The sequence below is a fragment of the Vidua chalybeata genome, chromosome 8 (genome assembly GCF_026979565.1).
Source record: "Vidua chalybeata isolate OUT-0048 chromosome 8, bVidCha1 merged haplotype, whole genome shotgun sequence".
In the NCBI taxonomy this organism is placed as follows: Eukaryota; Metazoa; Chordata; class Aves; order Passeriformes; family Viduidae; genus Vidua; species Vidua chalybeata.
In genome coordinates this window covers 477082-503220 of record NC_071537.1, presented here as the reverse complement: position 1 = coordinate 503220, position 26139 = coordinate 477082, and the positions used below count along the sequence as shown (strand labels likewise).

At 55.0% G+C, this 26139-nt stretch overlaps 1 protein-coding gene across 2 annotated transcripts; it reads left to right on the top strand.

Annotated features, from left to right (window-relative positions):
* Positions 1-1583: 1583 nt before the first annotated feature.
* On the top strand, positions 1584-20052 carry PWWP2B (PWWP domain containing 2B). Of its 2 annotated transcripts, XM_053949370.1 has the most exons (3): positions 1584-1761; positions 6576-8223; positions 19494-20052. In XM_053949370.1, the coding sequence occupies exons 1-2, from the start codon at positions 1595-1597 to the stop codon at positions 8203-8205; spliced, it is 1797 nt and encodes a 598-aa protein (XP_053805345.1). In that variant the 5' UTR covers positions 1584-1594; the 3' UTR covers positions 8206-8223; positions 19494-20052. The 2 variants fall into 2 exon arrangements, with proteins under 2 accessions (XP_053805345.1, XP_053805346.1); XM_053949371.1 differs by lacking the exon at positions 19494-20052 and having other exon boundaries at positions 6576-8339.
* Positions 20053-26139: the final 6087 nt, after the last annotated feature.

Here is a 26139-nt window from a genome sequence, read left to right as displayed (position 1 = left end):
TGTGTCTGTCCCCTGTGTCCCTGCTGGCGGCTGGGCACTGATTTATCTGTGCATTCCACGATGGCCCAGCTGCCCCAGGGTTACCCGGAGCCACGGGATTTGGGGTGTGCCAGGGACACTGCAGGGACACCAGCTGGCCTTCCTGAATGCCATCACCAGCTTGGAGGATGCTTCCAAGTTTCCTTTTCCTTCTGAAAATGAGTTCTGATTTCTCTGTCCCTGGGGACATCAGAACTTCCCTCTGTGCCTGTTCCTACCCTCAACATCTTCCCGAGGCAGCCCCGGGACTTTGGCTCGTGGACTCCTCTGGATATGGCGATTGAAACACCCACAGAGTTCCATAAAAATGATACCAAGCACCAACTAAGCTGAGATTTTTAGTTGCTATTTTGCTGCTTGGATTAACAGAAGCAAGGAAGCACAGTGCTGCTCATGGGAGCAGCCGTTTATCAGCCGTTCTGGCAAGTCTCTACTTGACACAGCTGCATCTCAGCCCCTTGAGCACACTGAGAATTCACCTTCAGTCACAGCAGAGACACTGGGTGGATTCCTTTGGATCGGGCACGCTTCAGCCTGTCAGCACTTTGGGAAACCACGGGCTCTTTGCAGAAAGCATTGGTAAAAATAAACGTGTTATTTGTACATATTTGCATTGGGATGCATTTGGATCAGTATTTGCACGGGGAAGGGGGTAGCCAGCAGGTCAGGCAGTGATCCTGCCCCTTCCAGCGACCCTAGTGAGGCACATCCGCAGTGCCGGGCCCAGCCTGGGCTCCTCGGGACAAGAAAGCCAAGAGCTACTGGAGAGTGTCCAGAGAGGCCACAGAGTCCTTTTGGGACTGGAGCATCTCTGAGATGAGGAGAGACTCTGGGAGCTGGGCCTGCTCAGGCTGGAGAAGGGAAGGCCGAGGGGGGATCCCAGCGAGCCGTACAAATCTCCCCAGGGGCTGTCAGAGGCCGGTGCCAGAGGCAGGACGAGGAGCACTGGCCAGGAGCTGAGCCACAGCAAGTTCCACCCCGGCGTGAGGGAGAACTTCTGTGCACGGAGGGGCAGAGCCCTGGGGCAGCTGCCCAGGGAGGGGCCGGGGTCTCCCTCTGCAGAGCCCTTCCAAACCCTCCTGGACACGCTCCTGTGTCCCCTGCTCCGGTGACCCTGCCTGGGCAGGGGTTGGCCCGGCTGGTCCCAGGGGTCCCCGGCGGTTCCGTGCCTGCGCCATTCCTGAAGGACCCGGAGGCGGGAGCGCATGCTCGGGGCGGGGCTGCGCGCGCCCGAGGCCCCGCCCCCTGCGCGGCCCCGCCCTCTATGGCCCCGCCTCGTTCCCGCCCCGCGGGTGCCGGAGCGCGGGTCGGCCGCCAGGTGGCGCAAGGTGCCGGCCCCGCCCCCAGCGCGGCCCCGCCCTTCCCGGGCAGGCCCCGCCCCTCCCGGGCGCGCCCCCGCCCCGTCCCACGCACGTGCCCGGTAGCGGGGCGGGGCTGTGACGTCATGGCCGGCGGCGGGGCGGGCCCGTGACGTCACGCGCGGCGGCGGCAGGCGCTCCGTGAGGTCACGGCGCGGCCCGGCCCAGCGGCCCCGCCGGCGGGGAGCGGCGGGAGCATGGCCGAGCCCGGGGCGGCGGCGGGGGACGCGGCGGGGGCGCCGCCGCCGCGGGTGGGCGCGTGGGTGCCGGTGCTGGTGGAGCAGATGGTGAACGACACGCTGGTGGTGACGCTGAGCTGCGGGGAGCGCCGCTTCACCGGCGTGCTGCTGGACTGCTCCAAGAGGTGCGGCCGGGGACGGGGGGCAGCGGGACCGCGGCGGGGAGCGGGGCCGGGGCCGGCGGGGGCCGCGCCCTTTGTTCGGCCGGGCGGGACAAAGCGGCGGGGTCGGGACCGGCCCGGGGCACAAAGCGGCGGGGGCGGAGCGGAGTCCCCGGCCCGGCCGCGGCCCCGCACGTGGCCCCGGGGAGCGGGTCCCGGCCCTTCCGGCGCAGCCCCCGCCGTCCTCTCCCCGCGCGGAGCTGCCCCCGCCGAGCCCCCCCACGTGCCCGGCAGGGCGCCGGGGCCGGGCGGCGGTTCCGGGGGTCCCGCGGTGCTGCCGGGGTTCCCGCGGGCTGTGGCCGCAGCAGCCCCGGCCCTGGCGCTGCCCGAGCTCTGCGGGGCCGAGAGGGCCGAGAGGGGCCCGCGGGCCGCGGCTCTGCTCGGCCGGGACCTCGTGCTCACACCTGCCCGGCCCTGGAGGTGGCTGAGCTCGCAGCGGGGCCGGGCCCGCTCTCCGGGGCCGTGTTCCTGCGCGGAGCAGGTTTGGTGCTGCCTGCTGGGTAAGAGACAGATCAGTGCTGCGTGGGAGCACAGCAGCCTCACCTCTCTGATCCATCCTACGAGATGGAGCAGGAGTTCTGAGCTTCGTTTTTGTCACTTATTTCGTTTCACGTGGCTACCCCGGAAAACTGGGAGTCAGATTTTCAAAGGCATTCGGGCACCCAATGCTGTGCAGAGTCCATAAACCCACCCTGGAGTCTGGTCCCGGCACGAGCAGTTGGTGTCCCTCGAGCCCCCTAAACCAGCTCTTTCTGCCTTCTCACATTTCAGTTGTCTTCCTGTGCAGTGACACTTCTTTCACCTGTTTTTTTCACCCTAACCTTTCTCCATTATTTTTCTTCATCTCGTTTCCTCCCTGTGCTCCTAGTGGGTCCAAGAACCAGCCAGCCGGGTGTTTTTGCCAGGCTTTGGGGCGGCTCTGCAGGCCGGTGCTGCCGCAGCCCCGTCGGTGGTGGCACTGCTGTGTGCTGGGGGAGGGCGCTGGGGCTGTCCCCGCTGCCAGGGCTCCTCCTGCGGCCGTGCCCTGGCCGCATCCTGCCCGTGGTGGCACCGACCGCTGGCTGGCCACGGCGGGGTGGTGGCCAGCACAAGGTGAGAGCCGCTGTGCTCGGGCTCCCAGGAGGGGACTCTGAGTGTGAGGCAGGGCCCTGGCCCTTGGAGCAAGCACTGCGGCCATCCCAGGTGTGGGGTGTGGCAGGAGGAGAGATCTTGTTCATCCTACAGCAGAGCTCGGGAGTCGGCCCGGCAGTGACTGGAAGGTGAAGGTCAGGATGTGTCCCAAAGGCAGCAGGAATTTATCCACTTGGTGCTGGGCTTGGAGTGCCTGCAGTGGATGTGTGGCAGAGCTGTTTCTCCTCCTGCTGCTGCCTGGCTGATGGAGCCGTGTCCCACCAGCTTGTCCCTGTGCAGGGGCTCCCCATGCTCTGCCTGTACCCCCTGGGCAGCGAGATGGGACTGGCAGGAGAGGAGCCACCAGAGCAGGTTGTTAAGACCTGTGTAGAAAGAGGAGATTACTTCAAAAAGGAAGGAGGGCTGGTATGGTGATTCTTCAGCTTTCTTTTGTGGTTTAAAGTGGTTTCAGCATCACACAGTAGATGAATGTGTTTCACTTAGTTGTGGCTGCTCCATCTCTGAAAGTGTTCAAGGTCAGCTTGGACAGAGCTTGGAGCAGCTTGTCTGATGAAGGAGATCCCAGGGCAGGGCAAGGCAGGAGAATTGGAGCTGGATGATTTTTAAGGTCCCTTCTAACACAGACAATCTGTAATGCCGTTTACGTGTCCTAAGCTGTAGAGTGCTGTGGGGAGCTGAGCAGGAGGAAGGCCTGCCACCTGAGCACCCAGGGCACCCTGGCCATCCAGGTCCTGGCTGGACACCTCTGGTGGTTTGCCACAGAGGCAGGCACAGGTTAGACCCCCAGACTGCCTGTCTGGGTTTGCAGGGGCTCAGCCCATGGGCAGCAGGACTGCCTGTCCCCTGTCTGCCCGTCCCCTGCCTGTGCCTGTGCCCTGCCTGTGCCTGTGCCCTGCCCGTGCCTGTGCCCTGCCCGTGCCCTGCCTGTGCCTGTCCCCTGCCTGTGCCTGTCCCCTGCCTGTGCCTGTCCCCTGCCTGTGCCTGTCCCCAGTCTGCCTGTCCCCTGTCTGTCTGTGCCTTGCCTGTGCCCTGCCTGTCCCCTGCCTGTGCCCGTCCCCTGCCCGTGCCTGTGCCCTGCCCGTGCCCTGCCTGTTCCATGCCCTGCCCGCCCCCTGTGCCTTTAGGAATGGGGGATGTAGGGAACAGACATGCCTGACCTTCCAGCTGCTGGGGAATTATTTGCAGAAAAAAGTGCTCGTGTCCCTTCCTGCCCCAGCCTGGATGATGCAGCAGCACCAGGGCCTGACCAGTGACTGGCAATTATTTGCTTACAATAAACTGGCTCTGCTCAAAGTGAGTTCCGTAGTGTACATGCTCAAATAGAGATTTAAATGCTGTTAGTGTTTCTGATAACAAAATTTAATAGTTTTGCTGCAATTGAACTTAATTTAAAAGTTGGGTTTTAATTATGCAGGGGTATAAATAAAGGAGGATGGCATCTCCTGCAGCAAGCAGAGACTGGACTGAGGTAACCAAGTCCAGTTGGCTGCAGCTGCCCCAGAAAGGGGGATTACAAGCAGGGTGAAATCCCATCAGCAGTATTTCCTGCTGCTTTAATCACAGAATCCCAGAATGGCTTGGATTGCAAGGGACCTTAAAGCTCATCCTGTTTCACCCCCTGCCAGGGCAGGGACACCTCCCACTGTCCCAGGAGCTCCCAGCCCCAGTGTCCAGCCTGGCCTTGGGCACTGCCAGGGATCCAGGGGCAGCCACAGCTGCTCTGGGAATTCACCCTATGCCAGGGCTGCCCACCCTGCCAGGGAACAATTCCTAATTCCCAATCTTCCACCCAGCCCTGCCCTCTGGCCGTGGGAAGCCATCACCCCTTGTCCTGTCCCAGCAAGCCCTGCTGAGAAGTGTGTCCCCATCTTTCTAACAGGCCTCCCTGCTGAGCTGGTGCCTGGCATGGGCTGACAGCTGGGCAGGGCAGTGGTCTGGGCTCTGTGGGCACGTTCCATGGCACGGAGGCCGTGTCCAGCCCCGTGGGGTTACAGGCTGCTGGCACATCAGTGCTACAGGCACAAACCATCCTGTGAGTGAACGTTTGGGTGCTCCACTTCTGCCAGGCGAGGAGCTCCGTGCCTCTCCAGAGGGTTCAGTGACCTGAACAGGGGAGTGGGCTTGTGTCTACATGAGGAGCAGTTTTCTGTTGTGACCAAGTCATGCAATCTCACTGCATAAAATAACCATCATTTATGGCCATCATTTCATTGAGAAATGGTCTCACTGTGGATTATGAATGGTGCCGACATCCCTGTCTGGCTGTACAGACTGTACTGGCTTTCTGGGTTGTCATTTCAAGACACCTACATTCTTGGTTGTCTCTGTTTAAAAAAAGCCTCTTGGAACAAAAATATTTTGTTCCAAATTACGTGATTTCAACAGCTTAATCCTTTCCCAGTTAAACTGTGATTTAACAGCAAGTCATTGCACTTTTTCAGTAATGGGGAAGGATTTTGGAGGCTTCTCTCCATGGGGAAACCCATGGCAGTGGCTTGGTGCTGCTCTTGGTGAGATGTGTGGCACAGAGTGGGTGCCTTCAGCTCCTCTTCAGTGCTCTCTGCTAACACTTTCCAAAGTGTCCCCCTCTGTGACACCACCAAGACACTCCTCCCTCGCCTCAGGAAGGGTCCTTCCTTCTGGTGGTTGGAAAGAAGGCAATGGCTGGCAAGGAGGGGAATGGGACTGTAGCATCCAAAAGCCACTGGTATTTGGTCGGTACCTGTTCTCCATTCCTTTGTCTCTTCTTTGTGGCTCTCCTATATAACATTTTGTTATTAAGAGGGTCCACGTGCTTCACTGACGGTGTGTTCTCTGCAGAAGTGTCTCTGCAAAGCCAAGGCAGGGAGCTTTGCCCAGTCAGTGTCAGTGTTTCAGGGCAGAATCTGTCCCAGTGCTGTTAGCATGATACTTCTAATGCCAGGCCAAGGGCATAAATGAATACATTTTAGAGACATGAATTGCAGTTGTGAGTTTCAGCATTTCAGAGGATTTGCTTTTGCCAATATCCAGGCAAGGTGCTGTGTCCGAGCCTTGGTGGCCTGTAAGGAGCCTTGGCATTGAAGGACAGAACATCATCATTGTTAACCCTGCTGATCTGGAGGAGTCGTGGGTGCCTTATGTTACCAAATACAGCTGAAAATGGAGAGACCGGGGAAGAGGAGCAGAGCTGTGTCTCGGTGAACCTGTGTAACTTATCCACCCAAGTCAAGGTGTTCAGGTTTAGAATGAAAAACTGGAAAATCAGCCCTGCATCTACAGTGAGAAGAGGGCAGTTTCATAGCTTCCTAGGCTAATCCAGATCACATCCCTCCTCCAGCCTTGCCAGCCTGCTGATGCAGTAAACTGCTTTGTGAGATAAAACTTACAACTTCTTAGGGCAAAACTTTGTGCAAAGAGTTCATAGAAATAGAGGTTTTGATCCCTCTGCCTTTTCTGGGAGAAGAGTAGAGCACCTTGCCAGATTTCTGCACTGCTATTTTTTTCAGTGGCAGAATTGGCTGCTTGATCTTAAAAGTCACAAGAAGGCGTTGAGTTCTCAGTACTGAGGTTGTGGGAGGTTGGGATCTTTTGGGTTCCCAGAGAAGCACCTTTCAAAGCTCCTGACTCTGTTTCTTTCCCTCCCTGTCCTTCTCGCCCCAATTTAGGTCTGGATTGTTCTGTCTGCCATCCTCCTTCCCCAAGCACGAGGACCCCCCCTCTGGCGCCTGCGCTAACGGAGCTGCTGACGGCGGGGTTGGCACGCAGGGCGAGCCGGAGTCGCGGCCCGCTGGCCACCCGCCCGGCCAGGGCAGTGCCGATGAGCAGGTGCCGCCGCTGCTGCCGGCGCCCGGCGGCCTCCCGCCCTTCCCACCCTACTTCGAGGGAGCCCCGTTCCCCCGGCCGCTGTGGCTGCGGCACACCTACAACCAGTGGGTCCCGCAGCCGCCGCCACGGACTATAAAGAGGACGAGGAGGCGTTTGTCGCGCAACAGGGACCCGGGCAGGCTCATCATGAGCACCATCAGGCTGCGGCCCAGGCAGGTGCTCTGCGAGAAGTGCAAGAACACGCTGAACCCCGAGGATGCGAGCGCGCCGCGGCAGAACGCCAAGACCAGGAGGAAGCTGAGCATTCAGGACAAGGAGCAGAAAAAGCACGGCGACTCTGACTACATGGAGAAAAGGAACAAAAGAGAGAAGAGGGAGGATGACAAGTTTTCTGGGGAGCTGGTGCATCGAACGCCAGTCATAAAAATATCCTACAGCACTCCACAGGGGAAGGGTGAAGTGGTAAAAATCCCTTCCCGGGTTCATGGCTCGGTCAAACCGTTCTGTCCGGAGCGCGTGCTGCAGAACGGAGCCGGGGACCAAGAGGAGAGCAGCGACTCTGAGCGGTGTCGACAAACCAAATGTTTAATGGACAAGTCAGCAGGCAGCCAGCTTGCTTCCATTCCAAAACTGAAGCTCACGCGGCCAGTGCATTCCAGTGTGGATGTCCCACCCCCAAAGATACGGCTGAAGCCCCATCGCATCAACGATGGTCAGAGCGTTTCAATCTATAAGGCAGAACTGGTTGACGAAATCAATGTCCTCCAGAACAGCGGGGAGTCCAACCCCGGAGTGTTTTACAATGATGAGTCCACTGACAGAAGTTTGGCTGAGATATCTTCAGGCAGTTCAGGTGAAGATGATGACTTCAAAAGGTTTCCCCAGGGTAAAGATGGACATGATAACTTGGCTTTCCTCATGAATTACCGTAAAAGAAAAGCAGATTCTTCTAGTTTATCGGTGTGTAGCAATGACAGTCTAGATGAATCCAAGTCTTCTAGTTCAGAAGTGACATCACCAGAACTGTGTGACTTTTTGCCTGGTGATGATGCCTCCGTCTCTTCATCTTCAAAAGATGAGCGTAAAATTGTGCCACCACTGACAGTCAGACTGCACACCCAGAGTGTGTCTAAATGTGTTACAGAAGATGGAAGGACTGTTTCAGTGGGGGATATTGTCTGGGGTAAAATTCACGGGTTTCCATGGTGGCCAGCACGTGTTCTTGACATAAACCTCAGCCAGAAGGAAAACGGGGAACCTTCATGGCGAGAAGCCAAAGTGTCGTGGTTTGGTTCTCCGACGACCTCGTTCTTATCTGTTTCAAAACTCTCTCCTTTCTCGGAATTTTTCAAACTGAGGTTTAATCGCAAGAAGAAAGGCATGTACCGGAAAGCGATCACGGAAGCTGCGAAGGCAGTCAAGCACCTGACTCCAGAAATACGAGATCTCTTAACACAGTTTGAGACATAACTTTGCCTCCAGTATCAGGTGAGTGATTGCTACACTAACATTTGCCATGAAAATTCTCCTGATGCTTTTTTAATCTGTATTCCACTGTTTGTTTGCATTTGTTTCTCCATTAAATCTGAGACTGGCAATTGTGACACTTATGTGCTTGGCTCTTAGTTGGTGGGGGTAATTTCAGAGGTGGTGAGAAGCTTAATTCCAAACTCTTTTGGTGACCATGGGAGTTGGAGCCCCTATTCCCAGAGGGAAATGCAGGCCAGGCAGGACACTGTGAGGAAGCAGCCTGTTCAAAGAACTGATAAACCTGTAGCTGTGTGCCTGGAAGACTAACAGCTCCTAGGCTTTCAGTTTCCTTGGGATAAAGAACTAAAACTTTCACTGGAATTAAGGTGACATTTATCATATGTATGTGCTGGTGCCCAGCAATTACCTGTAACACTTTAGGACCCCTTTGCTCCCCTCCTTCTGACCCCTCTGGTTTGGATTTCTTGAGGCCCTTTACAGCTCCTCAAAATGATTGTACCAAAAACTGTCTTTGTGGAACAGTATTTCATATCTCACACAGTACTTGGGGTTTGGTTGGTACCTAAATTTTCAGTGTTTCTCTGGGGAATGGCCTGGATGAAATGAAATTCCTTTGGGCTTCACATCTGTGTGGGGACATTAGGTGGGAATGGAAACGTGAGAGCTGATTCTTTGTAACGGATGGGTTTCCCTTTCTCATCAAACAGTCTGCCTGCGATGAAAATTTGGTACCTAAAAATACAGCATGTGGCATGACTGGGAATACAAGTTCATGGGAAAATCTAGTGACTTGGATGAAACCTGGAATCATTTCACAACCTTTCAGTCATCACTGGCCAGACAAGAGCTCAGCTGTGATGGTATTAGACAAGGGGGGGTTAAGTTTTTGTCAAAAACCAGAGGTGTCACTGGAAGAGCCTTGTGTCAAAGACCATGCTTTGTGCAGTGTGGTTCGTTATGCTGTCCCCTGAATGCTCTGCTCTGTTTCATGCTAGAAGGACTCTGTGTGAGCAAGCCAGTGCTGCTCCTCTGGACTGTCTTCGTTATCTGAACTGTCATAATGCAGTGGGACTGGGACAGTCAGTGCTCATGTAATCCTGATGGGAAAATTGGATCTTTTTCATACCCTCTGTCATGGGAATTCACCTCTTGCTTGAGTGTGATGAAGGACCTGCTTTGCTTGGGTTATAGCTCCATCTCAGCAAGCCTGGCTGGAGTAAATAACCAGAGCATGACATATTCATGCTGTGTACTCGGGGTGTCTGGACAACTGCAGCAGCAACATTTCAGCTTCCTTCTCAATCTTGCCCATAGAATTGCTGCTTAACTCTGGCTAAGGACTTTATTATATCAAGAGTGTTTGGATTGGACCCAAATTCCTATTAGCTAGATCAGGAGTATAAATAAACCTGCTGCCCAGAATGTGCTGTCCTTGCCAGTGGAAGAGTCCTGGCCAATCCATGGCTCCTGTCTGGACAGTGCTCTGGTTAAAGGAGCAGCAAACTTCATCATCTGAGCTGTCCTCACTGTGTGAGTGAGCAGTTATGGACAAAGGTGATGAGTGTCACCATCACTCCTGACACCTGTCCTTGCCCTTGTGGGTCCTGGGCGGGCTGGCATGGCCCAGCTGCAGGAGAAGGGGCAGCTCGAGGGAGCACCTAATGCTCAGATCAGACAGCTTGGCTGTGCCTGCCAGTCCACGGGGAGTCCGAGAGCTGTCCCGGGCCCAGAGCTGGAAGTCAGCATGGGAGGATGCTTGCCCCCAGCACGTGGGCCTGCAGAGAACGCTGGCTGCTGGCCCCAGTAGGAGCTGGCCAGGATGGGGACACGGGCTGCAGGGCAGGGCCTGGAGGAGAAGAGCCCTTGCTCCAGAGACACAGTGGGATCTGAGCTACAGGTACACAGCAGGTCTGTAAACGGGGCAAAGAAGAACATCTGGAGAACGTGTGCATAAGAAAATGATGGATGGGATGGCCTGGATTAGACCAAACTCCTTCCCTCTGTGCTCTTCAGCCACACCTCTGCATGTGTATATGGGTATATACGTTTAACAGATAGTGCTGTTTTGTTGGCCTCCTTCAGCTGGTTTTCCACAGGGGATTTCCTGCCTTACATGTCTGAGCTGAGCTGCCAGCACAGTCTGCCAGGCTGAAGACAACATGACTGTTGGATAAAGAACTGCAAAACTAGAAAAGCAGAACTACACAACTGCCTGTGTTCCACGTCACATTTACCTAATTTCCCAATTAGAACAGCATGTCTGGAGTTTTGGTACATCACTTATAAAACTGCTCATTATTTCAGAGAATTGTCTGTACCTAATTCTCTCCTTGCAGGAGCATTGAATTTTGTTGCTTTCCTTGATTTTGCACAAGGTAGAACTGAAATGTTTTCTTCAGTGCTCGTTCACTGTCCTTTCCTGGAGCATGAAAGGGTTTGGGCTGGAAGGGACCCTGAAGTCCATCCCATTCCACCCCCTGCCATGGGCAGGGATACCTTCCACTATCCCAGGTTGCTCCAAGCCCCATCCAGCCTGACCTTGGACACTGCCAGGGATCCAGGGGCAGCCACAGCTGCTCTGGATAACCTGGTAGTACTGCATGGGAACACTCTGAAATCCGTCATGCTGGGGCTTCACCAGCAGTGGCACAAAGGTTTTTGTCATCAGGAGTCCATGAAGTGGCTTCAGCACTGACACTGCTCATGCTAATCTTGGCCACAGCAGAAGTTTGTCACTGATGACCCTTTCTACTGTAAAATTTTCTGTCTTCTGGCATGTGATGTGTTCTGCAGAGGGTAGTTACTGGAAAAATGTACAAACACCGCAGGTCATTTGTGGAGACACAAAACTGGAAAAATTGGATTTTTCTTTTTTCTTTTAACTTTGTTTGAGTTGGAAAAGCTGGTAGGATCACTTCTTTTGTTACTGCTTTGTCCTTAGGGTTTCTTTGCAAGGAAAGTACTAGTCAGGTAATGACAGGGTTTTAATTAAGTAAAACAAGTTTCTGGAAAAACAACAGGCAGAATAGCAGCCTGTAGAACTCAAACTTGTAAGACTTGGTTTAGAGAAGTGCCAGGAGAGACATGTCCACTCAGCATCTTCTGGGGCTGCTCTGTAGCTTCCCTGGTGTGTGACACCGAGGAGCCAGCTCAAGGCACAAGGATAGCAGTTGCCCCTGGCTTGGAGTGCCAGATGTTTGCCTCTCCCTTAAGGAAAGCCCCCCTGAGGCCGGGGAGGGGGAGCCAGGACCCTTGGGGTGGTGCCACACACGTTTTATTGGGAATGAGCCGTGGCTGTGGCTGCTGCTTCAGCTGTGCCTCGGGCTGGGACACAGGAGGGAGGGAGCCCTGTGTTTCCAAAGGCCCCCCTTCCCTGCACCAGGAATGCATCGTGGGGTGGGATCAGGGGCTTTACAAGGAACACGTGTGCTCCAACCCTGCTGTGTGGGGAGGGTGTCCCTGCAGGACTGGATCTGCTGCTCTGTGACCCTCCTGAGCAGCTCCTCATGGCAGGTGCCCTCTCCCTGCACACAGACATGCAGTAAACCTCTAGCAGAAACTGCTGGTAGGTTTTCATCTACATCTCTGCATGAAACAAGTTTACAAGATATATATTCCTTTGCTTTTTCAATCTGGAAAATTCTTTATTCTTCCTCTCTCTCCCCTGTCCCCAGGCTGTCACTCTGGAACCATTAAACTTGCAGATGCTGAAGGCTTTCATTTTAACTGCTATGAGCTTAATAGACCCTCAGTGTCAGTACATCAAGCCTTCCATCACACTGCTGCTGTGTGCAGCAAACTCAGAGCTGGCTGCGTGCTCACTGTCTATAGAAACCACGAATGTAAAACCTGGAATATCACCTTGTGACTTCACCTTCAAAGGTGTTCGGGGCTCTGTGTGTCCATCCAGCCAGTGCTGCTGCCAGCAGCTTGTGAAACAGCATAAATCACTCCTCTTTTCCTCTTACCTCCTCTCTTCTGCTCTACCAGAAGAGTAGAGCCTCCTCTCTTCTGCTTACCTTGCTATAAAGTGATGGGGATGATTGGTGTGATAGCTACATTTTCTAACGCTCCTGCCTGGTCACATGGAATATTTCAGCACAGAAGATGAATGCCTGAGATTTTTCTTGGCCTTCTTTCTAGATGCTTCAGTCCACTAAAACCAAGCATCCAACTTAATTACTGTTTCGCAGCCTTCCTGCTTGGAAGTGAGCGTCTCTGCATGCTAATATCAGGTGGGAGAACAAGTCCAGAATAGACTGGGCTGCATTTTTGTGTGCCCGGCACTGATGGCTGGAGCTGCACGTCAGGTGCCATCCTGCTGTTCTGCCCCTTCCAAAAGCACTTGCCCACTGTGCCAGGGGCTGCCCTCGGAGACGCCCAGCTCCGTGCTGCCCTGTCCTGCCAGCCGTGGCCCCTCTCCTCCACTCTCTCCCGGGTGTATTCCTTGGAAATGCCACCGGGCCGTGCACTGGGCTATTTGTAACTGCACCTGCGCCGCTGCCCCGCACTGCGATCGGCTTTCAGAGCTGTAACTTCAGCTGCTGGAGGAGATGCTATCCACCCAAGGGCTTAGCAACTCCCTTGGGAGCACAGTGAGCTGCTCCCGGGGCTGAGGGTCTCCAGGCTCCAGCTGGAGCTTCAGCCTCTGCTGGCCGAGCGTGCCCACAGTGGGCAGGGCAGGTGGGTGTCCCCCAGCAGGGTCACCAGCCCACAGTGCACCCAGCACCTGCAGGATCCACACAGGGTCAAGGGCTGTGCCAGGGTCTCAGGGCAGGAAATGGGAGAGACTTGTGGACAAAGATCCTGGAAATTGGTTTCTCTGAAAACTTGCAAATAAAGTAAAAACGGAATTTCTGTATGTTTTCCTGAATTGTGTTTATTTACTTGTTTGGTTTTTGAACTCAAGTGGAGGTGTCCGAATTGCAGCTACAATTCCCCTGTTCCCAGCAAGCATGGAGAGCAGCAGGGTGGGAGCCAAGGGCCACCCAAGGGAGTTCTCTGGCCTCCCAGCAGGGCTCGGAGCTCATCCTGCCCCTGTGGTGCTTAAGCAGGTATTTGTACAGTACTGAGCACCTGCAAGGTGCACTTACAGAAAGGCTACTTTCCAAAAAGGAATAGGGGATTTTAGAAACTTGGTGGCAGCTCTGTGTAGGGAAGGGTGCGTGTGCTCTGCAGGTGAGGAGCAAACAGGATCTTCACACAGCAGCCATGCACTGCTAACAGCACATGCAGCTGCTTGGATCGTGGGGCTGCCTGGCACAATGGGTGGCACAAATTGTACAGTCACAGACGGGTTTGGGTTGCAAGATACCTTAAAGATCATTCTGTTCCAGCCCCTGCCTTGGCCAGGGACACCTTCCACTATCCCAGGCTGCTGCAAGCCGCATCCAGCCTGGTGTTGAACAACCGAATATTTCTCATTTTCATGTTCAGGTGTGAAAAGTAGGACTTTGATCCCAAAAATTGATGTGAAGGCTCCTAATGTTGAAAAACATACAAGCTGTTGTTTTTCAGCCTTTGTGTGTTCTGTTTTATCCATAAGTTGCCCTCAGTGGTGCTGGCATCAGGGTGAGCAGGCGTGTGTGGGCTGGGTGACAAGCTCTGCTCCCCTGTGAAAGGCTTACGGAGCTGCTCCCCTGTGAGGCTCGATGAGCACGAGCTGGGATACGCTGGTTTTGGCCGGGGTACAATTAGCTTTCTTCACAGTGATTGATTTAGGGCTGCGTTTTGGATTTGTGCTGAGCACAGGGTTGATAAAATAGAGGTGTTTCTGTTATTGCTGAACAGGACTTGCACAGAGCCAAGGCTGTTCCTGCCCCTCGTACAGCCGTGCTGGGGAGGGGGCTGAGGGTGTGTGGGAGGTTGGGATGGGACACAGCCAGGACAGGTGACCCCAACTGGCCCAGGTGCTATTCCAGTCCATATGATATCATACTTAGTATATAAAGTGGGGGGAAGAAGGAGGAAGGGGGGACATTTGGAGTGATGACATTTGTTTTCCCAAGTTAGATATGATGGGGCCTTTTTCTCCTGGAGGTGGCTGAACACCTGCCTGCCCATGGAAGCAGGGATTTAATTTCTTGTTTTGCTTTGTTTGTGTGTGCAGCTTTTGCCTTCCCTATTAAGTTGTCTGTCTCAACTCTTGAGTTCTCCAGCTTTTGTGCTTCCAGTTCTCTCCCCGATCCCGCTGGTGGGGGAGGGAGCAAGTGGCTGCGAGGTTCTTGGCTGCTGGATGGGGTGATACCACCACATGAGGCCTGGTTTATTTTATTTAAATCTGCTTGCTGCAGCTGTTCTGTGTGCTGTCTCTACCTGTACAGAACACATGGGCTCTGCATTAGCCAGCTAATGAACTCTGCACATCCTGAGATTACGTGCAGCTGAAATAGGCTTCTGGTGTCCGGCAGCAAGGGCACAGATGGGGCTTAATCCCTCAGCTCCCGGGGGGCTCGTGCTCTCCGTATCTCCAGCCCTGTGCCCCACGGCTGCAGCTCTTGTGTCAGCTGCCAGCGCTCTCTTGCTTCTCCAGGGCCTTTCTCTGGCACGGCAGGAGCAGGAGCAGCAGGACCCTGCTGTGCAGGGGTGACAGTGCCCCTCTGGTGTGTGAGGGCTGTGCCTGTGCCTCCTGCCCGCCCCAAGGTGCCCGTGGGCAGCTGCAGGGCTCCCCTCGCTGTGGATGCCCATGCAGGTGAAGGTGACTGCAGCTGAGTGGGGGTGCCAGGGGAGGCTCCCTGGTGCCAGAGCTGTTCCACGGGAGCCTCTTGCTGCCCCGTGTCCTCCTGGCCTGTCACTGCCTGCTGCCTCTGGCAGGGAGGAGCTGGGCAGGTGGTAATGAAGCTCTTCCCATTAAGCTGATGAATTTCCAAAGGAGCAAATGCCTTCACTGACGTACCAGTTCCTGTTTCAGCTGCAATAGTCCGTGCTGTGCAGGATCAGCCAGCCTGAGTTTCTTTATGAAGTATATTTCCTGTGTGCTCTCTGCAGCTGAAGAAATGAATTGTAGCAAATTACTAGTTTGACTTTCCTTGTGAGTGATGACTTGCTCTGTTTTGATGCACGCCAATAACCTGAGCCATTTACTCATGTGGAAAACAGTCCTTTCCAAAGGCAGAAACCCTCAGTGCAGGATTTGTCATAGAAATGCTTGGATGAGGGAGTTTGAGAGCTCCAGTGTTGGAGAACATAGCTGCCAGCCTGCTCAAGTCAGCTGGATTCTGGTGCCTTGAGAGCTGGAGACAGTTCCAAAACCTCATCCAGTGGGCCAGAGATGGGGATCCCAGCTGCCCCCCTTTCCTTCCTCCTGCAAGAGGAAGGCATGGGAAGGAAGGACTTTACCAGCTGGCTGCTAGCAGCAGCCTCTCTGCATTTCCCCCAAGGAGAGATGGCTGGAGAAACACTGATTTAGTGATGCTCAATTACAGCCTGCTGTTAATTGCTTTATTATTAGAAAATAATCCTCAGAATAAGCTGCTTGGGCACACTTGGGGTGCTGCAGCCTCCAAAGATAAATTGTCTTCTGCACTCAGCTGCTGCTGCTCAATCTGGATTTATGAATGGCTTTATTTGATCCCAAATTTCATTTTTTTTAAATTATGAACAAGCACTTGGCTTCAGGGGAGTTGCCTTGGCTCTCCTTTGGACACCCGGCTTAGCTGTCCTGAGTCAGCCCACAGGTGTTGTGTTAGTTACACATTAGCTGCTCCATGTTGGAAGTGGGTGTTTAAAGGTAAATTTCTAGGCTTTCCAGGGAAGAAGTGAGAGTGTACGAGGGGCTGTCACTGTGCAGCTCCTCTTGGACACACGAGAGCTGCTGTGCTCTGACAGCAGGGCTCTCCCCTGGGTGGCCATGCCCCTCGAGCCTGGCTGCAGAGCTGTGCAGGTACAGGTGCCCACCTGGGCACAGGGACCGAGCTGCATGCCGAGGTTCAGCGTTCCAAGCTTAGGAGCTCTTTTAAAGCTGCTTGCTCTGTTGCTGGTAGCCCCAGCTTTCTGCTCCTACAGAATCCCTGATATTTGCCCTCAGGTAGTTCCTGGAGCAGCTGAGGTTTGGCCTCAGTCCCTGTCCCCATGGAGGAGCCCCATCTATGCTGGCAATGGCAGGACCCTTCCCTGGGACCTGTTTGGCATCGTACTTCTGGTGTGATTCTTTCTTCCCCCAGTGAGGAATCCCAAAGAATCCAACCACCCGAGGGCTTGCTGTTACCTCCTCAGCCAGGAAATGCATTTTTTCCTGTTTAGACAAGATCTTCTCACTCTGTAATGTCTCTAAAGGGTCAGTACTTTCAAAGCCACTTGAGGGATACTGGGCCTCAGGAAGGCTTTCCTAGGTGTAAGGTGATAAACCTGCAAGTGAGATTGTTGTGTGTTCTTGAAAGCCTCTCTGTTCATCAGAAGACAAATAGATTCTCCTGCAAGATTAGGTATGAATTTATAGTCTGTTGGCTGCAGGTAATGGAGCCCTGGGGTGAGACCTCCCAGTTTCTACCCAATACTGAAAGAGTGTGTGAAACCTGACTGCAGCCCTTCTCTGGAATACAGCTTTTGGGACAGATGTTCCTGGCTATTGAATCAGCTCTTTGCTTTCTGCATTGTGTGGGCAATGCTGAGGATCATTCTGGATGCTGAGTCTGAGTGAATCAGTGTCACTGTGGGTCCCCTGCCTGCAGAAGCAGTGCTGCTGCCGTGTCAGCAGCTTTGGAGATGTGATCCTCTTCCTGTGTTTGGTGTTCTTGGTTCATTGTGCTCTGTAAGTCACAAACCTCAGCTGGGGGTGGTTTAAAGGTTTCTGATCTGCTCTTCTATGGTGTTAATGCTGTGTGTCAGGAACACAGATCCAAGCTGCTGTCTCCTGCACTTCCAACTCAGCTGGAGGTGATGTGGTTGGTGTGGCACAGACTTAGGGCTGGTCATATTCTTGTGCTGCTGGAGCTGCCTTGCACTGGGAGCGAGGTGCAGTGATGCTTCTGCAGCTGCTCAGGGTGAGTGGAAGTGTCTGTGCCCTTCTCTCCCTTGGTTCTGTTCTTCACTTGAAGGCAGTGGATTTTCCCCTTGAACTCTTCCAGGGCTTCCACACTGTAACCTGGCTTCCAGGGCCAGTGTAAGTCCCTTCTGCATGCAGGATACCGCTGAGGACACCCCTGGTTTTTGGTAGGCATGTCGTTCTCCAGCAGTTGCTCTTTCCCAGCTCATCAGCCCTGAGCCCGGGGCACTGGTGGCTGCTGCCAGGGCCGGTGCCAGCAGTGTGGCACATGAGGCTGGGGAGGGACACTGGCTGTCCCAAGGGCCCCGCAGTGCCACTCCCTTCTGTGGGGCAGGGCAGGGGGAGCCTGCAGGGCCCCACAGGGCAGCAGCGCCAGGGGCCGGCTGCTCTGCCCTGCTGGGCACTGCGGCTGGGCACTGCAGCTGTGTTATTGCAGCTGGGGCATTGCGGCTGGGCACTGCGGCTGTGTTATTGCAGCTGGGCACTGCAGCTGTGTTATTGCAGCTGGGCACTGCAGCTGGGCACTGCGGCTGGGCACTGCAGCTGTGTTATTGCAGCTGGGGCATTGCGGCTGTGTTATTGCAGCTGGGCACTGCAGCTGGGCACTGCGGCTGGGCACTGCAGCTGTGTTATTGCAGCTGGGGCATTGCGGCTGGGCACTGCGGCTGGGCACTGCGGCTGTGTTATTGCAGCTGGGCACTGCAGCTGGGCACTGCGGCTGTGTTATTGCAGCTGGGGCATTGCAGCTGGGCACTGCGGCTGTGTTATTGCAGCTGGGGCATTGCAGCTGGGCACTGCGGCTGGGCACTGCAGCTGTGTTATTGCAGCTGGGGCATTGCAGCTGGGCACTGCAGCTGGGCACTGCAGCTGTGTTATTGCAGCTGGGGCATTGCAGCTGGGCACTGCAGCTGGGCACTGCAGCTGTGTTATTGCAGCTGGGGCATTGCAGCTGGGCACTGCGGCTGGGCACTGCAGCTGTGTTATTGCAGCTGGGGCATTGCAGCTGGGCACTGCAGCTGGGTTATTGCAGCTGGGCACTGCGGCTGGGCACTGCAGCTGTGTTATTGCAGCTGGGCACTGCGGCTGGGCACTGCGGCTGTGTTATTGCAGCTGGGCACTGCGGCTGGGCACTGCGGCTGTGTTATTGCAGCTGTGTTATTGCAGCTGGGCACTGCAGCTGTGTTATTGCAGCTGGGCACTGCGGCTGTGTTATTGCAGCTGGGGCATTGCAGCTGGGCACTGCAGCTGTGTTATTGCAGCTGGGCACTGCGGCTGGGCACTGCGGCTGGGCACTGCGGCTGGGCACTGCAGCTGTGTTATTGCAGCTGGGCACTGCAGCTGTGTTATTGCAGCTGGGCACTGCAGCTGAGCATTGCAGCTGGGGCACTGCAGCTGGGGCACTGCAGCTGGGCACTGCAGCTGTGTTATTGCAGCTGGGCACTGCGGCTGAGCATTGCAGCTGGGGCACTGCAGCTGGGGCACTGCAGCCGGGCACTGCAGCTGGGTTACTGCAGCTGGGCACTGCGGCTGGGCACTGCAGCTGGGCACTGCAGCCGGGCACTGCAGCTGTGTTATTGCAGCTGGCACTGCAGCTGGGGCACTGCAGCCGGGCACTGCAGCTGGGTTACTGCAGCTGGGCACTGCGGCTGGGCATTGCAGCTGGGGCACTGCAGCTGGGTTACTGCAGCTGGGCACTGCAGCTGTGTTATTGCAGCTGTGTTATTGCAGCTGGGTTACTGCAGCTGGGTAACTGTGTCTGGGCACTGCAGCTGGGCACTGCAGCTGTGTTATTGCGGCTGGGTTACTGCAGCCAGGCACTGAGGCCGGGCACTGTGGCCAGGCACTGCAGCCACGGTCAGCAGCTTGAGCTCTTGCAGGTACTTAGAAAAGCTTCTGTACGGCTGCTCTCAAGGGGAGAATAATCCTATTTTGTAGATTGTGTTCGGAAAGTGGAGGCAGATGTTCTTCACGTGGCGCGCTCCGTGGGGACTTGTGGCGGATTAACCTACAGTAACCCACCCGAACAGGGACTCCAGAGTCTTTAAGCCAGACTGGAGATTTATTATCATCACTGAAATTCATGTCGTGTTGGTCCTGGGGAAAATTCTCACTCTTACTTTGGGTTTGTTAGCCTGACAGCTTTCTTCCCAAGCTGCAGCCACTGCTGGTTGTGCCTGCTGGGCCAGCTGGGAGCAGGAGAATTCCTGGCTATATTTAGAGGGAAGCCCAGCGTGTGCCTTGCCACTCTGTCACAGTAACCTCTCCCTCTCTGGCTTTCTTCAAGGTAACAGAAGACGAGCACAGCTGTTCTCCTAGAGGGTCACCAGTCTGTAATGCCCGGACGTGCTCCCAGGAGAAGCGGCGCACGGCACGAGGATGAGGCTCCTGGGCAGAGCGCTCCGCCTGCCACCGGGACAGGTGACGGGCACCGGGATGCGGAGCTGGGAGGCTCTTCTGGTGTGAGGCAGGAAAGGCTTGAGGATGTCTTACCCTAGAATGAGAATTTGACCAGTTGGACGGCAATGAACTAGGAGAACAGCAAAAACCACAACTCGGAATGTATTTATTACTTAAAAGTTAGCTATTCTTGATAAAATTCCCCAGATTATTGCTGCTGCTTATTTTACTTACAGATTTCACACACTTGTTAATTTTAAAGCTACCAAACTTTTATTCAATACTGTACTCTGAAAAATGTAATTGGGTCAGGACATGCAATAGAATGAAATCATTGTAGTGTCTTAAGTACAATGGACTCACTTTGTGTCTATTAAACCTTGGAAGATGTGCAACGCACAATGGTGTGGCTCTCATTGCATGCTAAAGCTTTCTCGTGGTGTTTACTGCAGAGCAGGAGAATCAGTGGTTCCATACATGAACAAGCAGTGCTGGGGACTTGGATGCCCTTGGGTCCTACCCCTGTGCTTTCCCAAGTCACCTGGAGGAGCAGCACAGCCTGGGCCTGCCCTTGCTGCATGCACAGGGGTCGTGCTGAGCTGCTGGCTCCAGCCAGGGAGGGAATCCATGTTCTGAACTGAACATGAACATGCATATGAGCATGAAGTTGTATGTTCACTCTCCGTGAGTGTGCTTTAAGGACTTTGAACATGTTGGACAGAGGGATCCTCTCCTTACCCATGACCAAGCGGTGATGCACGATTCTAAACCAGCGACCAAACAGCTTTTTTTCGCCAAATTCAAACGGTTCACAAACTGAAGTGACGTATGGACGGGATTTTGGAACTGTTCATTTTTTGGGTTTGTGTTAGTCTGCCGTTTCCTTGGATTCCCTCAGTCCAGAGACATTAATTTGAGGTGATGTGTTGCTTCTGGTGCTGGAGGAAGCAGTTCAGAGTGTCCCTGCTCAGTACAGTGCTGTCTGGCTGTGGGAGGTTGCCTGGGAGCTGCAGGATCTCTGCTCTGATGCTGCTCCTGTCAGCTGCATGTGCTGCAGCAAACACAGGGATGAACTCTGGCTGAGTTAGAGCAAGCGGGTCGGAAATGACACAGGCTTGTGTTTTCCTGGTTTGTGCTGGTTCACACTGTGGTGTTTGAATGTCAGCAAGAGAGGTCAGAGCTTCCCGTTTCAGCAACAAAGTGTCACAAGGGGAGCTCAGCACCAAAACCCTTCTGCTGAGCCTCAGCCCAGCCCTCACTCGGTGAAATCTGCATCCCTCAGAACAGCGGGGAGGCAGTGGTGTAGAACAGGAGATACTGAACCAGGACAGCTGTTTCCCAAGGCCCATCTTGGTCACCTCTGCAAACAAATCAATGAGCTTCCTGTTTTCCAAAAATAAGTGCAAGAAGGACAGCAGTATCTAGCAGGAGATGTGTTCCTGCACCTTGTGTGAAGCCTTTGTGCAGTGGGTGTTTACCCAGGCTGGCAGAGGTGCTCCTGTGCTGGGAGAACTCCTGCTCCAGGGGGAACAGCCTTGCCTTTCTTAGCTCCTGCCTGTCTGGCCTCAGGGGCTCTTTGTGAGGTTTTTTCTAGCATCTTCTCGAGCTAGGCCCGGGCTGACCTGATGGCTGTGAGGTGGTTTTTGTGTTTTCTGCTCACACAGTCTGCATTGTACAAAATTCCTGCCCAAAAGTGCTGCCAAGTGTTTGGCTGTGGCATTACAGCAGGGAGCTACAAGGAGGTACAAGCAGCCTTCTGTTCGCTTAAAAATTAATTTTAAAAGGCAAACAAGACTAACCAGGAGCCTACTCCTCACTACTCCCAGGAAAAGCACTTGTCTGCTTCTATCTCCAGTGAAGGGCTGCTCCATCACACATGTGGAAAGGCTGCTCCAAGGCTGAAGGAGATGCCAAGGACAGTAGGTGAGTGCTGGCCACGTTCCTGAGCAGGCAGCCAATGGCACTTGGGTCCCACGAGCAGGCAGGAGCATTCTTCAGACCAGCTGTTCAGTCTGCTGGGTGTGAGGGAGTTGTGTGATACCTCACAGGTGGGGCCACTGATTTTCTCTGGGCTTGGGTCATGAGATGGCTTGGGAGGGTTTGCTCAGGGCCAGTGTCCATGCTGTAATCCTGGAGTGGTCCCCAGGGTGGAGTTGTGTAAGGGGATGTCCAGCTTTTCCCACTGTCTGTGCAGTAAAGCCCCTGGTGCACAGCAGCCCTGCCAGCTGTGTCACAGCACGGTGGGAGCTGCTGGCCTTGCATCTGCCCCACGGATGGGCACAGATTGGCACTGGCAGCTCGTGCCCCCCGGCAGTGCTCTGCTCCTGCGGGCTCATGGGGACTGAGGACAGGCTGTGTCTGAGCTGATGGGGACTGAGGACAGGCCAGTGTCTGAGCTGATGGGAACTGAGGACAGGCCAGTGTCCAGGCTCATGGGGACTGAGGACAGGCCAGTGTCCGGGATCATGGGGACTGAGGACAGGCTGTGTCCAGGCTCATGGGGACTGAGGACAGGCTGTGTCTGAGCTGATGGGGACTGAGGACAGGCCAGTGTCTGAGCTCATGGGGACTGAGGACAGGCTGTGTCTGAGCTGATGGGGACTGAGGACAGGCCAGTGTCCGGGATCATGGGGACTGAGGACAGGCCAGTGTCCGGGCTGATGGGGACTGAGGACAGGCCAGTGTCTGAGCTCATGGGGACTGAGGACAGGCCAGTGTCCGGGCTGATGGGAACTGAGGACAGGCCAGTGTCTGAGCTGATGGGGACTGAGGACAGGCCAGTGTCCGGGATCATGGGGACTGAGGACAGGCCAGTGTCCGGGATCATGGGGACTGAGGACAGGCCAGTGTCCGGGCTGATGGGGACTGAGGACAGGCCAGTGTCCGGGCTGATGGGGACTGAGGACAGGCCAGTGTCTGAGCTGATGGGGACTGAGGACAGGCCAGTGTCCGGGATCATGGGGACTGAGGACAGGCCAGTGTCCGGGCTCATGGGGACTGAGGACAGGCCAGTGTCCGGGCTCATGGGGACTGAGGACAGGCCAGTGTCTGAGCTGATGGGGACTGAGGACAGGCTGTGTCTGAGCTCATGGGGACTGAGGACAGGCCAGTGTCTGAGCTGATGGGGACTGAGGACAGGCCAGTGTCTGAGCTCATGGGGACTGAGGACAGGCCAGTGTCTGAGCTCATGGGGACTGAGGACAGGCCAGTGTCCAGGATCATGGGGACTGTGGACAGGCCAGTGTCTGAGCTGATGGGGACTGAGGACAGGCCAGTGTCTGAGCTGATGGGGACTGAGGACAGGCTGTGTCTGAGCTGATGGGGACTGAGGACAGGCCAGTGTCTGAGCTGATGGGGACTGAGGACAGGCTGTGTCTGAGCTCATGGGGACTGAGGACAGGCCAGTGTCCAGGCTCATGGGGACTGAGGACAGGCTGTGTCTGAGCTCATGGGGACTGAGGACAGGCCAGTGTCCAGGCTCATGGGGACTGAGGACAGGCCAGTGTCTGAGCTGATGGGGACTGAGGACAGGCCAGTGTCCAGGTTGATGGGGACTGAGGACAGGCCAGTGTCTGAGCTGATGGGGACTGAGGACAGGCCAGTGTCTGAGCTGTTGGGGACTGAGGACAGGCCAGTGTCTGAGCTCATGGGGACTGAGGACAGGCCAGTGTCCGGGCTCATGGGGACTGAGGACAGGCCAGTGTCCGGGCTCATGGGGACTGAGGACAGGCCAGTGTCTGAGCTGTTGGGGACTGAGGACAGGCCAGTGTCTGAGCTGATGGGGACTGAGGACAGGCCAGTGTCTGAGCTGATGGGGACTGAGGACAGGCTGTGTCTGAGCTGATGGGGACTGAGGACAGGCCAGTGTCCAGGTTGATGGGGACTGAGGACAGGCCAGAGTCTGACTGATGGGGACTGAGGACAGGCCAGTGTCCAGGCTCATGGGGACTGAGGACAGGCCAGTGTCCCTGCCAGAAACCTTCCCTGGCCTCCCCTGCAGGCTGCAGTCCAGGCAGGGGTCCTGCTGTCTTTGCACCTGGGTGTGTGACATTCCTGACATTGCTGTGCCCTGTGGAGAGCAAACAATGGCTGTTCCTGCCCTGGGCTCTGCTTCTGAGAGCTGAGGGGAAATGCCTGTGCCAGCAGGAGGGAGGTTCCAAAGCTGGTTTGGTGCCCTTTGTGCCAGGGGCTGGGCAGGGACTCTCCTCCAGAGAGCACTGAAAATTGGTGTGGCAGGTCTCCTTGTTTTTCCTGTGTCCCTTGCGATGCCCCCTGGTCTGACAGCTGCCTGCCTGTCTGTCTGTCTGTCTGTCCTAACACCCGCTCAAAGAATAAAAAAGAGGAGTGACATTTCAGTGCTGCAGGTGAGTCACTGGATTTTTGACACTTTACTAAGATCTGCCACAGCCAGTTGCAGCACAAACATGGTAACAGAAAATGGTGCTTGGGAGGCAGGGGAGTGCTGGGGACACGGATCCTGCTAGGACTCAGCAGCTCAGTGCCAGAGGTGGGTTAAACCCCAGCCTTACACAGCACCAAACCACAGCCCAGCTGTGGGGCTGTGTGGGGGCTGCCAGAGCTGCCCCACTGCTCCTCAGTGAAAAGATGACTCAGGTTTTGGCCAGGCTGAAAGGATGAATCTCGTAGCAAATTGCTTCTTTGCCTTGGCCATTATGCAGATAAATGAAAATAATTTCTTAGCAAGTGCAAATGCATAAGCCAAGAGTACAGTGATGGTTCATTTCTTAACTGGTTTAAAAACCTAATGTGGAAGATTCTAAGTATCACTTTTAATAATGTGAGGTTGGAATGGCTTCGTTCAGTCTTTTACTCTGTCAGAGTAAAAGCTGCATTGGGTTAAAACCTGAATGTAACCTTCAGGAATAGTGAGTGGTCTGCAGCATTCTCTGTGCTTCCCATCCAGTCCCACCCCTGCCAGGGGCAGGGACACCTTCCTCTAGACCAGGATGCTGCAAGTCCCATCCAGCTTGGCCTGGAACACTTCCAGGGATGGGGCAACCACAGTTTCCCTGGGCAACTTTGCCAGGGCCTCATCTCCCTCACCGGGCAGGATTTCCAGTATCCCATCTGACCCTGCCCTCTGTCAGTATGAAGCCATTTCCCCTCGTCCTGTCCCTCCAGGCCCTTGTCCAAAGTCCCTCGCCATTACTCAAACCTATCAGGCTTTTTTGTAATAAGGCTTTTTGCTAATATTCTAAATCTATAGATTAAATTTTGGAGTCGTGGTGGGCAAACCGTCATAGCACCTGCTTGTCCTAACCTGTGATGTTTCCCTAAAGCTTCTCCTCTTGCCTCCCTTCCAGCTTCAAGATTTCTGTTCTCTGTTCCCTCTTCGGGCACTTCCCAGGGAGCCTGGGAAGCAGTTTTGCATTGATCTGTCCTGCTCACCTGGCTGCAGCCTCACTGCAGTAATCCTCCCTGAGGCTGAAGTGTTCCTTCATGAGGAAATGGAGCTTTAAATGTGAAAATAGCTTTATCCTGGCAAGAGCGAAACCTGCTCTTCTGCAATGTGGGAATTTTCTTATTTTACTAGATCTTCAGATTATATACTGTCCATTTTTTTATTCCTGCCTGTAGCAGAGGACTTCCAAGCAGCCTCAGAGTGTTTTTCTGTGTCTCAGGATTTATGGCTCTGCTGTTAGGCCAGGGAGCGACCTCAAGCATCAGTAGCAAGGTGGGACTGGGGTCCCCTGCCCCACACCCTTCTCATTCCCCGGCAGGGACCCCGAGCCAGGCTGCCTGGACCATCACTGAGCGCCCTGGCTCCCCTCATCCTCCCGTCCATCCCTGCCTGTGTCCCGCTCCAGCCACAGGCTGCAGGGGAGCCCCGCTGCAGCTGCACGGTCTGTGCCTGCAGCCGAGCTCTGGCTGCACGGGGGAGCCAGCCTGGACACAGGGAATGTGTCCCCAGGGAATGAGGCATGGGTGCCCACCTCTCCAGGGTGGCTCAGGCAAGCACCTTTAAAGGGCAGCTTGCTTTCATCCAGTCAAATGTCTGTCGTGTATGGAAAATATTTCCTGTCTCCTAAACTCTTTTTTTCTTAAGTACATCTTATAAAACACAAAGTCGGGCAAGTTGTTTTTAAAGCAGATTTCTGAGGGAAAGCACATTTCTGAGGGGAACTGCAAGGTGGTTTGCATTAGACACCAAAACCTGGAGCATTTGGCTTTGATAAGCGAGGCCCAACGTGGCATGAAGCAGAACGCAGCTGAAACAGGGACTGCTGAGGCAGCTGAGCTGCCGTGCAGCAGCCCCAGCGCTGGCTCCGGGCAGGGAAAGGGCTGCATTTCCTTGTGCAAGTCCTTGGTGCCGCCGCAGTAACGCTGAAGGCCACCTGCAGTGGAGGGAGGTGGCACGGGGGACAAAGCATTGTCCTGGCTCCGGTCCGGGGGGAGCGGGGCCGTGCCGGGGCTGGAGCCGCTGCCCAGGCTCGGCCAGCAGAGCCCGTCCCTCGGGGTCGGATTTCCCGCTGTCCAGCCTGCAGCAGGGAACCCTTTTGGGGCCAAATCCC